Source organism: Melanostigma gelatinosum (genome assembly GCF_949748355.1).
Source record: "Melanostigma gelatinosum genome assembly, chromosome: 19".
Lineage (NCBI taxonomy): Eukaryota > Metazoa > Chordata > Actinopteri > Perciformes > Zoarcidae > Melanostigma > Melanostigma gelatinosum.
The window spans coordinates 18330365-18343550 of NC_136652.1; the positions used below are offsets into that span (position 1 = coordinate 18330365).

Here is a 13186-nt window from a genome sequence, read left to right on the forward strand (position 1 = left end):
GAGATGGAGATGGCAAACTGGGGAAGAAAACACAAAGACGTCGTTGATTGACTGTCACGTGGCTATTGACTGATCCAGTGTATGATAAATGTGTACTTCATCTCACATTTTATATTCATATGTCACCAGAGCATGAAGGAGAAGTTCAACTCTGCCATACAACTATTCTTGGTTCCTCAGTTGATTTACTTTGATTACAAGTTTTCTGAAAACGTATGTTTAAATATGGAAATTTGATATTATCTTATTCGCCATATAGCATACATTTCCAGAACAGAAATATGAACATTGGATGAAGCCAGGCTGAAAATTACAATTTCACCTTGTTGACATTTTAGAATCATAGATTTTTACTGAGGGGATTTTGAATATTTCTTTTTATCACTCCATAAATCAGAAAATACTGCCAAAGGCCATAAAAAAGATTTAAACAAAACATCTTCACCATGTTTTTATTAATAAAATGTTTAAATGAACTCCCCACAACTCATCCGACTAACCGGACGAGCTACACGAAGTTCAAGCCTCGCATCTCAATCACGTTAGCCTTCAATAAATCCTTTTTTTGGTCCTTGCTTGTGAATCGGGCTGTAAATTATGTATGAACAAACCCCTCTGTAATAACCTTCAGAATATAAACAGGAATGAAACTGGATAGTAAGGTGTTTGTCAGTGCTGCTGAAGGGGAGAGTTAGCGAGCTCAGAGTCTGAGAAAAAGCCATTTGAAGATAGTTGAATGAGGTAAAAAGATGTAGCTTGAAGATATCACCATGAAACTACCCCAGTTGATTGCCTACAATGACAATTCCTTTTCCAAATTTTTATGTTTGAATGTGCAAATGAGGCATGAACTATTGCTAACTTCTGGTGAATCATTTAAAATAAATCTACGGACGTAAATAGGCAAAGTAGTAAAAATACAGAAACACCCGAATGTATATTTGGAATGTTCCCTTTCCACTAGTCTGAAAGAGAACATGTTACGGAAGTCAAACAGCCCAAAATTGTTGTTTTTGCCTGTAGTGTCTCGCATTAAAGACTTTTATAATCGAACAGGTGAAAACAAGGACGACTATCCAGACGTATTACTGTAAAATTCTACTCAAACACATTAAGTGGTGCAGCCACCGGTAGGTATCACCTGATCGGAACAATGGTTTGCCCCCCTGGCCTTCTCTCTACACCTCCTGCCCTCCCCCCAAACACTTGGATGTTCTTGGCCTTATCTCAAACAGCTCCATCCCATGCATACAATTAAACCCTTCCCCCCTCTCTCTGTACTCCACCCCGTCTACTCTTGACCATTACCTTCATTAGCATGAGCACAATTGGCTACATAGAGAAATGGCAGTGGGCAAAAACCACAAAACCGGTCTCAAAGCTCATTCCTATTCTTTAGCCGCTGGCTCGGTTTGATCTCGTTTGCACATTTGGATGTGGTTACACTGTGGGAGTGATTTCTTCTCTTTGTTTCAGCACACCGGTTGTCAACATGAATTAACTTAGCAACACCCGGCATGTCTTTTGGGTCATAACGTACTGCAGAACTCTGCTACTAATGTGCGATGTGTTAAACTGTCCAATTTCTCCCAACAGAAAATCAAATCAACATGCAGCTGACGGGGCATGAGATTAGGAGGGCCTATTGGTATGCTTCAGCAAGAACAAGGGCTCACTGACTTGGAAGGGAGGACCAATTGATTCGAGAAAATTACAGAGATGAAATACAGCGTTAGATATTGTGGAGAATCACACAACTGGTGGCTTTAACAATGTTAATAATGGTCTGCGTGAATGAGCTGACATGATGAAGCAGCATGAAATACCCCGTGATGTGAGAACTTTACAAGCAAGCTCGAAGTAACGGGCTGATGGTTTACAGCCTAACAGGACACATGTACTTCCCTGCAGACAGTCTACAATGCAGGCGGCCACTTTCAGACATGCAATGATTAAGAAAAATAAAAACTGAAATATGATATTCTGGGTCGGAACAAAATGCGTTGGTTAGCGTCGTGAGAAGAGGAACTGGAACTTTATTTACTGAAAAACATTGCATGGTCAGGCAAATATTCCCCAATATCACGAGGAAATAGGTAGTTTAGAAATGAAAGTTGCAGAAAAAAATTAACTATTATCATTTATATTCAGTTTTCAAGACATTTTTTTCAAAAATAGAACTGTAGGTAAATTCAAACTTCACAAAAGGGTGCATGGTGGTTCAGGCAATACATTCAACAGTGTCATGGGAACCATTTCAGTGCAAATACAGTGTGAGCGTGACAAAACTCAGTTTCCAGTGTTCATCATCAAGACAAGGAGGCATTTTGAAAGTATGTCATCAAAAAACACCCAAATCTTGAGACAACCCACTTAAAACTTCACGCATAAAATGTGAGTACATTCAATAATCAAAAGTAGAAGTATGAAAAAAAGGACAGGAACCCTGTTTACAGAGGATGTTTGAGGAAGGAGTAAACTCATCTCCGACATCAAATACTGATACTGTCAGCTCTTTACATTCAAAGAACACAACTAAATAAAAACATTAAAACTCCAGGAGCCTCCCAGATCAACATCACAAACGGAAATCAAAAAAAACTAAAAAAACATGCATTTAAGCATTGATAATCCCACTACAATGAAAACAAAAAGTACAATGCTCAGCAAGAATTAAAAGAGAACGGAGGAGAAACGGCTTCAAACTAAACGCCATCGAACAACAGCTTTGAACTGCCCTTCTGCCTGGAGGGCAACATGCAGGGTTTAAACTCGGTTTCTTTTCACACATGTGCAAATGTCCAGGAGGGAGGAATGAGCCGAGGTGTGGCGGGCCAGAGGAAGGACACAAAGCATTTAGATGCTAAACCAGTGTCCTTAACAGAACGTGAAAACATGGCGACTGCCATGTGTAGGTAGCGTGTCTCCAGTTAAATGCACAGGCGGAGAGATGCATGAGGTTTTTGTGGCTGAGAAGTTCTCCAACAAAGCATTCAAGTAGCTCCTGACATCCAATTCATCTGATTAGATAAACGCTTTTATACATTTACCCATGAACCAGTGACACCCCGTGATGCAAGGCTCGCTTCCACATGTAGTATGTCGAGCGTGGGGTGAAGGGGAAGTAGGACCTGAACTCTTTGAACGTGGGGAAAGATTTCTCCTCGAAGCGCTGCTGCAGGAACAGCTTGGCCTTGGCCTTGAAGTTGGCCAGAGCCACAACATCCATCGCAAACATCTGCTCCTGTATGGGCGCATTGCCGGGAAGGGTGTGCTTTGAACTCGGGGCATCAACGGCCGGCGTTTCTAGATATTTAGGCCGTTCAACAAATGGGAGCACATGCCGACTATCCATCCTCCTCTGCGTCATCTTGTCTTCTGCAGCAGCGATCTGCAGACTCTCCGGGAGGTTGATCTCGGCGTTCTGTGTGACAATCTTCTTCTTGCTTTTCTGACTGCTACGCCAAAGCCAGTAAAAGCAAGGGGACATGGAGGGGAACTTGAGCTTGAACTTTGTCAGGGACCATTTGGACTTTTGGACATGAAGCTTTGCAGCATCTCGGAGCTGTTTTTTACTCATGTACGCCATTCTGAAGACTTCGTGTTTTCGCCTCCAGATTCTCCCTCTGGGCACGAAATGCTGGTTGCCGGTGAGCAGGACTGGCGACAGACTTTTTGGACTTTGGCTCTTGTCAGCATCTGAGCTGTCCTCACTGCTGCCAACGCCGCCTTTGTAACCGCCGTTGAACAGCATGGCCTCTCTCCTCCAGTTGTAGTAGGTTGATCTGGAGATCCCCGGGAAATTCCTTTTGAAGATCCGGAAGGGGAGAGAGGAGTTAATGGCGATGCAATTTTGCAGACAACGCTTAGCTTCCTGCATGTGAGCTACATTCTGGGCCCGCTCCAGATCCAGCTTGCCGAGGCCAAACATGCTGACCATGCTGTCATGGGGGTCCGGCTCATCCGGCTTGGTTTCGGGCGAAGACCAGGCTTCCTGTTCCGTGCTCTCGCCGGGGCTTATCTCTCCGGTCGACGATGAGGTGGAGAAGTTACCGCCGGATTTCAGGAGCTCGTGCTTCCAGTTGTAATACGACGACCGTGATATCTCAGGGAAAAACTCTTTAAACTGGTGCAGCGGGATGAGCTTGCCTTGTAAGTAGCAGGCCTGCAGGAAATACTTCGCCTCGTACCTGGCTGCTGACTTTTTGCAGTGCTCCTGCGTCTGCCTCTTCCAGCGGTAGAAGGTCCTCTTGGTGATGTTGTACTTGTCCTTCAGACCCGGGTAAGAAAGCTGCGATTCCTGGTTCAGCGGCTCTTCGCTCTTATACTCCCTCTGCTCGCTGTCAAAACTTCCAATCGCGAGGTCACTTGTCTGGACTAGTGCCACAAAGTGGTTCGGCTTGAACGACGACCCGGACTGCAGCTCGCCAGACCACATGACGTGGAGGGTTAGCGTCTCACAGCCGTTAGGCCAGGTCCTTGGACGTATGATGCGGTTGAAATAGGGTCGGATTTTGAGGTTGAACATGGGGTAGATGGAGTAGACGTTGACCTGTAAGACTGATGAGAGCGCGTACACGTGCCACATGTTGGCGTAGGAGCCGGGGAAGCAGGACGCTTTGGCATCTGCATCAAAGATGGCCTCCAAGACCGTTACAGGCAGGTTCTGCATGTCCTCGGACTCTTCAGCAGAGAGGCTGAAGCGAACAGCTTGAAGCATCATTTTTGAATCGATCATCCCAGACAGGTAGTATCTCTTCCACAGCACCATCTCCACTACCGTCCGTACCTGTGGGGAGCAATATTACAAAGTTCACGTCTGAACAGATAGAAAGAGACCGTATTGATTATATGAGTGCAACAGTGTACATTTAGATCATACAGCTCAAGATTATGAACCATCACTACTCACCTGTAGCTCCAAGCTAAGTCCAGTGTTGCCCACTAACAGCATGCTGACTGCATCAAACAGCAGGTTGCCCTCTCCATTGCATTTTAGCGGCAGGAGGCCCAAAGGTGCATCGGGTGGGTACAGGCCATGAGCTGTGCTATCCACGCCTGTCCACTCAGGGAAATCCTGACAGGTCGTCTCTGGGAGCTGGAAGGGAGCGAGGACCTGGTCCACCTCCAGGGCCACTGTGGTCAGGGCGTCCAGGCCGGAGCTCTCTGTGGCATCCTGGAGATTCCCCAGAACAGACAACACAACCTCCCTCCTCTGAATCATACCTGGTTGTTTGGTGAGAGATGGAGGGAAAAGGGGGGATGGTGAACAAAAGGTAATGGAGGAGAGGGAAACTCTGATTCTGAGAAGTTTAGTGATACAAAACAATAGGGGGTAAAGTTGAGAGAATATATTCATGCCTTTGTAATTTGTAGAATAGATTATGTAGATTGCTGCGCTCTATCCACACTCAAACAGCTGCAGCTCAATCACAGTGCTGCTGGTGCAGTTTAGTGTCAGAACTAAATAAATACATCTCACATGTTCCGAATTCATTGAACGAGATCAATTCCTGCACAATTAAACTGATCTACAAATGCATTGCTTCCGTCACTCACCTCATTGAGCCATGTCGAGACCGTTTTTCTTTCATTTCGGCAAAAGCCAGTAGAATTTGATTATAGTGCTGTGGTTTTTTTTTGGCTGTAAAATATTACATATTGTGATATTTAAAACTTAAAACTAAGTATCGCTTTCAAAGGCATTACCTACAAGGCACAGTTTGTGTTGCCTTATGATTAACAGGCCAGTTTCTGTCATTTGAAACACTCAACCGAACCTCCGAGGTTTAAATCAGGCGTTTAACTTATTAACCCCTTACAAATAAACACAACACAAATGCGCGATTCAAAATGAAGAAACCGCAAAGCAAAACGATATTCGAAATATACATTGTCCTACCTGATCGTCCAGACACTTAAAAATAATCACAGATGAGAGTCTCTCTCTCTCTCGCGCGCTGGGAGTTTTTAGTCCATTGTATGCGCGCAGCTCCAGAGTGCCCTGTCCTCCGGTGAGCACTGGAGCTTTGGGAGTGATAAGCAGCACCTCCCTTCAGGAAATGCTTAATAGCCAATTGGCTTTTTTTTTGTCTCTGCGTCGAGAGACACCTCCTTCCTTCCTTCCCTCCTTCCTTCCCTCCCCCTCTTCGCTCCTCCTCAGGCAGACTACAGCCAGGGTCAATTTCAATGTGAAGTGTTAACAAAAGCCAACGCGTCAGGGGCCTCCAGAGCACAGAGGCAGCCTTGTAAGTGAACAGGTATCGGTGCTTTTATGTTTCATCAACACGCTTTTGGCTTTTGTGTGAAAACGAGAATACGGTTATGTTTTACCTCACAGCTACACCATCTATGTTCCCGATGTGGTTTGCACACATATATTCTGAAGTTACTTTCACGGCTTGCTAGCCTACTCTTCAAATCCTTAATGCAAATTTGCAGCAATTTAGACTGGCACAAATCGATTTTTGTATTTATTCTTCAGTCTGCGCTCCACGGACAGTTTGTGGATTGAAGTCAATGTATGTTGCAGACAGGGTGTGGACATGAGCTTCATGAGAGGAGAGGAGGGCTCCAGTTCTGCTTGTTTCTCCACTGTATCACTTTTAACACCTCCTCTCCTGCCTCTTGCAGGATTTCAGTAATCAAGGCCTTTTGTTCCACGCACGCACAACAATCCCAGTGACTGTCCCCAACCCCCCATTGCCCCACTACTGTAGACACACACACACTCTCACTCACTCACACACACACACACACACACACACACCAGGGGACAGCAGCATTTGGCCCCCACTGATCTGTCCACTCCAAGCGCTTGGCAGACAAGCTGGTGCCTGAGTTCACTGAGGTTCAAGACTTTGACCTAAAGCGAATCAGCTATCTCGACAACGTGTGAGTGTGTGGAGGAGGGGGTTACAAAACAACGGGTCCCATTTCACCACTTTGGTTTGTATTTCTGACATTGCAAGCTGAGACACTGCGTATAGACACCCACTTGTTAAAAGGTATGGTAATATGTGTGGTCATTTAGAACTCCTCTGTCTTGAAAAGAGCTTCCTTCCCTTGCCGTCATTGACCTGAAATATTTTGTAAGTCACAGTATGTTAAAAAGAAAATGAAGTGTCAATTTTTAAATGAGGATGACGACATGTTTTGTAAGGAAATGTCAAAGAAAGTGTCTAAAGATTGTGTCAAAGGAGTGGAAGAGGGTCACACTGATACCTATTTCATTTGAGATGTATCAAAGCCTTTTTTACAATTTACTGTTAATATATACAATAATATTATGTACATTCAAATAATACTAATATAGGTATGCTACGAGGTGTCCCCATGTTGAGAGCCAATCAAAATGCTCGCCTCATCCTCTATTCACCCTTTCACTTCTTCAGACAAACCTTTAAGGGACATATCATACATCACTCCTCTTACCTAGTGCTGTTTACCAATCTAGGTTGTTATAGTTTGAGTTACAGAGTGTTGGAGATGTCAGCCGTAGGGATGTCTGTATTCTCTCCAATACAATGTGACTGTGTGGCTGAAGAAGATGGTCACAGAAGATAATTCAAAGACCTTGTTGTGAGCAGTTTCTATTTCTTTCGACCAGAGTTCCTTGAGTTCTTTGAGAGAAGGCCGACATCTCTACGGCCGATATCTCCAAAACTACTCACACCAAAACAATCTGGATTGATAAATAGCACAGATGTCAGATAGAGGCAGCCGGTATGCTTTTTATTCTTTGCATCCTTTGTTTGAAGGATGAAATCAGGAAATGAACATCTTCCATGTGATATGTATACAAGGGACCTTTAACCCTCCCTGGGTGGGTTAAAGTGGGTTTGCCTCTCCACTTTTATCATCTCCCCCCTTTCTTGTCAATGTTTGTGTCTTCACCGTCTCCTCAACCCCCTCAGACTCTTGGCTGTAGCCAATCACACGCCTTAGGTGTGTAGATTAGCTGTGCTGCACTGCACTGTGAACAGAGTAGTGGGCTGGCTGCAAGCATTTAAAATGCAAATAGGGCAACACTGGGACCGGCTCCGGCAGTCTCTCACCTGCTGTGGCTGTGTGTGTGTGTGTGTGTGTGTGCGTGTGTGTGTGTGTGTGTGTGTGTGTGTGCAGGTGTGACTCTGTGTGTACTAGCAGGGGAAAGAAGAAAGAGATGAAGCTTGAAGATCTCCACACTATTTAACTCAGCATGTCGACCACCTGAATGAAAACACTATCGCATGCAGAACTACCATGGCACTGAACAATGGCACTCACACATAGTGACTGGTTAAGATGTTGCACAACAAATTCAGTGTTCTTTGATTCTATGTTCTATGTAATTCTATGTTCCTGCTTTTTGAATCGACTTGCCTGCCACCACTTCTTCCAAGTGCCTCCACCTGGTTTGGACAACAATTAATAAACAGACCAGTTGCAGTCAGTGTGCTATAGTGTGCTTCCGTCGCTGGATTCAACAGCTGGATTCAACAGCTGTCTTACCAGCTTGTCCCAATATCCCAAATAGGATTTTGTGCAGAGTTACTGCTGGCTTGAACTTATTGAAAGGGGGATGTTCAGATTGTTATTTCCGTTCGGTCTTGATCTTGATATGTACAGTCAATGGTAACAACAGTCAAACAATAGAATGAAATAACATGAACAGGACGACATATTATCTTTAAATGTAACACAATGTTTCACCAAAGTTAGTTTACTGGAATATCTTTCTCTCCACAACTACTGGAAGGCTTTTAATAAAATAACTGCAGACTTAATTTTGAAGACAAGTTTTCAAACAAACACCATGAATTAAAAAAGAATGCCGATGTCAGTGAGAACATCCTCACACGTACTCATTCATTCAGGAAATACGTTTGCTGCATTAATTACCATATCTGAAAAGAGAGAAGTCAAACATGTTGAGGTACCTATCAAATTCATGTAACATTTTTCTCACGTTAAAATGCAAAATAGCTGAGTCAAAGGGGAAAATACTTGTTAATTGACGACTACAGTCACATAAAAGGGATTTGGCGTGGAGCAAATCCCTTTTTCCAAAAACACACAGTAGCACAGCTGGAGCTCGCAAACAAAGGAAGGACACACTGCAGTTTATATGTTGGACTATTTGTATCGGACACAGGCATATTCAGTTGACTCGCACTCATGGAGCCACACTCTGTCAGGATCAACAGGAAGAATGATGTCAGCGTAGACCACATCGTCAAATTGTTGTATGGTGGAAACCCTAAACGAGTTAGATATGAAGATTGTTACCACTCTCATCATGTCTGTACACTAAATATGAAACTAGCTTAGTTTAAATAAAAGCTGTACAGAAGAGGAAACAGCTTCCTTGATTGTGGTAAGAAAATCACTTACCAGCACCTCTGAAGCTTTAGTACTAAAAATCACATGCAAAGATGAGATATTGTAGTTTTATGTGGCGTTATTTTCAGTATTTTGGGGCCAAGCGTAGGAACGTGGTGGATTAAACTGAGGAGAATGCACTGAAGAGACAAGGTTTTGCCAGGCATGAGGTTCCACTCTGGGGAGGCTGAAAAAAAAGTCTAAAAAACATTTATTTTATCTATTTATTTGTTAACAGCATAGAAGTCTCTTTTTCAGCTTTCTCGTTATCAGGTGAAATAAATTCTGTATCGACACAGCAGTAAGACTTTAATCTTGACGGCACTCACTGTGAGAGAAGACGTCTGATCTTCGGCAGCGATGACGTCCAACATCCTCCGCTGTGAGATCTTCCATTTGCAGAGTGCATTTTGAGTCCTCACCCTCTGATGTAGGCGTCTGGATCGCTCCATCACTGACAATCGCAATGTAATCACTTGTTTGGCTCGTGTTGAGCTGCCATATATGAAAGCAGACTAGATCTTCCTTACATGGAACTGTAGCATAAGCCCGTTCAGCAAACATCAGACCATCTCCTCCATTTACACCTGGAGAAAGAAGAGAAATAGGGTCAGCTCTTCGACTAGATGTCCAAGATTAGATTATAAAACTATATCACAAGATCAGATTTGGTAAATGTTGCACTTGCCCGTTGTGATAAAAGATAACATCAACAGCCTCATCACCATGTGGACAATTCCAGCCATACTGTGTGCAAATGTGCACTGTGAGAGGGAACCCTATAGGGTCACTGTTCTTACCCTCAACATTAGTCAATCGAGGTGTCACTTCCTGCATTTGCCAACTTCCTCAGCTAGATAAGGAAAATCTTAACAGTCGTCGGATCTGATTGACAATGTTTCACATGTATACGGACAATGGAGCCGTTTCAAGTCAGGGTTTAGTTTTGTGTTTGGTGGAAATGAGTCAATAGTTCGGTGGAGTAGGGAATCCGACCTTTTCTTTTTCTTCATTTTTATACTTGATATTTTCAGAAACTATATTTCCACACAGGAATAGGAAGCAGAAGCAGAAGAACAAGGTGAAATAGAAGACGTAAAAACAATGTAGGGATTGGGGATCATTTAAATAGAGGCCCCTTTACACAGGACATTGTCCAGTGTCCTTTGTCAAATTGTAAATGAAAGGATTGATTTTCGAAGTGAAGAGTGAAAATGTTCTCTCAATTAAGAGTGAATTACTGTAAAAAACAACATTTTAGATGTTACATGTTATCTTTGTAAACCAGCAAAACACATCTAACAAAATCTCAGCACTGGGACACACCGTACAAAAACCATTCTCCCACATGCTTTGCCTTGTGGATTTATTAGATTATGACGAACTAAACAAATAAATAAATAAATAATAAACAATAGAGCTGAATTGATTGTGTTTGTGGTGGTCGCACCATTAAAACATTGAAAAACTCAACAGACTTCACTTACAACAGCTTCTTCTTCTTCTTCTTCTTCTTCTTACCAACAAGCTGCAGTTACCGCTGTCCATCAGCAGATGGCCCTCGGGTTGAATCTACAGTCATTGGGACAATATTTTCCATCACTTTTCTCTGAACGAGTGATCCTCTTGCTCTCTGTGATCCTGTTTCTCTCTCGTTTTAACTAGAAGCTACACTGGAGGTTGCTTCCAACCTTTTCTGCTATCTTGACGAGCTTTTCAAATACTTCCAAAGGTTTACAGCAGGCAATGTTCACTTCCTAGAGACCAGTGGCCCCTCAGTGTTGGTGTTGACAAACTAGACTGCAACCGGCTTCCAGCTGCCGTGCAAGCTAAGGTATCTAGTGGTCAACTGACACTTCTCCCGAGTATATTAACCTCGATATATTGTTCATAATATTTTCCACTTGAGCCAACAGAGCCCTCTGATTGCTACACATCATTCCTTTGACAGACAGCAGGAAGCATTACACATGCTTCTGCTTAATGCTCAAATAATCCGGTTATTAAGAAATCTGTGTCATGAGATCATGAGTTTTCATATGAGTAAAGCCTCACACACCCAGATTACACAAACAAGATGCTGTGTCATCCCTGACTGACAATAGCAAACACAGGAACTTGTTTTTTGTTTTTGTGATACCAACTTCATATCTGGCATTTATGTGGATATCTACATGAAGACATAACAGTGTTGTACAATGTGTGTCATTTACAAATAAAGTGTCTCCACTAAATGTTGCACTGGTCCCATGTGTAGCAGTAAACCATACATTGAGGTCACATCAGTTGATGCTACTCAACATAGAAAAGCGATTAGAGCAATTTCACAGGAGGGGCCCATGGTTATCGTCATCTGATAATTATGACTACTTTCATAATCCATAAGAACAATAGATTCTGTGAATGTGGAATACTGTAGTTATCAGTAAACGTGTAGCGACGGTACACACAAACAACCAGCTGCTGAATCTTTTTTATTTAGCCATTTGTACAGATCCTCAGTGACAAATCGGAAATGTATAACTCCGTTACAAAAATATCACGTCTCAGTTTTCCCGTTACAATCTCTTCAGTGTAACAGGGAAATGAAACTGGTCAAATAGAGACTTTAAAAACTGCTTCAACTCAGACATTTAGGGAACCAAACAACTACATTAGATTGAAAAATACATGTTATATATGTACACCACTTCAACACAATCTCACAGTAACAGTTACATCCTGTACATATTGCATCGTTCACGTCAGCTGGACTACGTGTCAGCTGTCAAATGGCAATGACCAAACGTTTCAAGATGAAATCTGGTGTAAAGTCAGAGATAACAGTCGCTGTTCTAGAGGTGGAAGTATCGATTCAACTCAAGCGACTTCCACAGATGTGCCAAAGAGCTCCACTTTCGCTTCTCAAGCCTTGGAGAGCTCCACGGTTCTCAGCAGCATCAGACAAATAAAGTTAGTGACATTTAAATTTAGACAGAAGTTTCTCATTCAAAGCACCCGTGAGTGATTACAGTGTTACATTCAACATACTGAAGGTCTAGTGCATCTGTGACTCCTTGCTCTCAGTCAACCCATCAAGCGATTCTTTACAGACAAATGAACAGCAGGCATTCAGCAGTAACCCACTGACGATGGGCACCGGCACCTTTTTTGCACGGGGAAGAGATTTGATTGCTTCACAGCGAGATATTCAACATTCAGGCATAAATATACAGAAAAAGAAATATCAGATACTGACCGACCACACACACACACGTAGAAAGCAGACAATCTCCACTCATGAACAATACCTGTACATTATTAAACAGATAAAGTCACTCACAAAATAGAGAAGTTGCATTAAAGCCCCAATCCAGATGGGGTACAGTCTATCTACCATGGGCACATGCATCACGTTTCAGGGAGCAGGGGCATTTTATATATATATATATATATATATAAATAAAAACTTTAAAGTGCAGTGGCACACGTAGCACCATGTTCCACTTCTGGATCAGGCCTTTCATACAGCAGTGAAGTTAAAACGATAAAACGTTAGTTTGGTCGAACACAACATGCCAAAGGGACAGCTTAACATAACACCATCAGTCCCGTTTCACACACAGACACGCTTTACATTCGGGCCCCCCCCCCCAGACCACCAGTACAGTGAGTTTCTGGTCACTGACATGTGCTGGAGTGAGGAGTAGATTTCAGCTGCAACATGTTTTGGTTTGAAAGCAGACGCGCGGTAAGCTATTAAATGCTACATTCCATCCCTCTCTCTTTTGTTTGGCTCCTCAGAAGATACAGTGCAGGTGTAAAATAAAAGTATTCATACTAT

At 43.0% G+C, this 13186-nt stretch overlaps 1 protein-coding gene across 1 annotated transcript; it reads right to left on the reverse strand.

Moving 5' to 3' along the window:
- Positions 1 to 3046: 3046 nt before the first annotated feature.
- On the reverse strand, positions 3047 to 5224 carry vrtn (vertebrae development associated; the record flags this gene model as incomplete). Its single annotated transcript, XM_079291266.1, has 2 exons — positions 3047 to 4789; positions 4913 to 5224. 2 exons carry the CDS (start codon positions 5222 to 5224, stop codon positions 3047 to 3049), a joined length of 2055 nt encoding a protein of 684 aa, XP_079147392.1.
- Positions 5225 to 13186: the final 7962 nt, after the last annotated feature.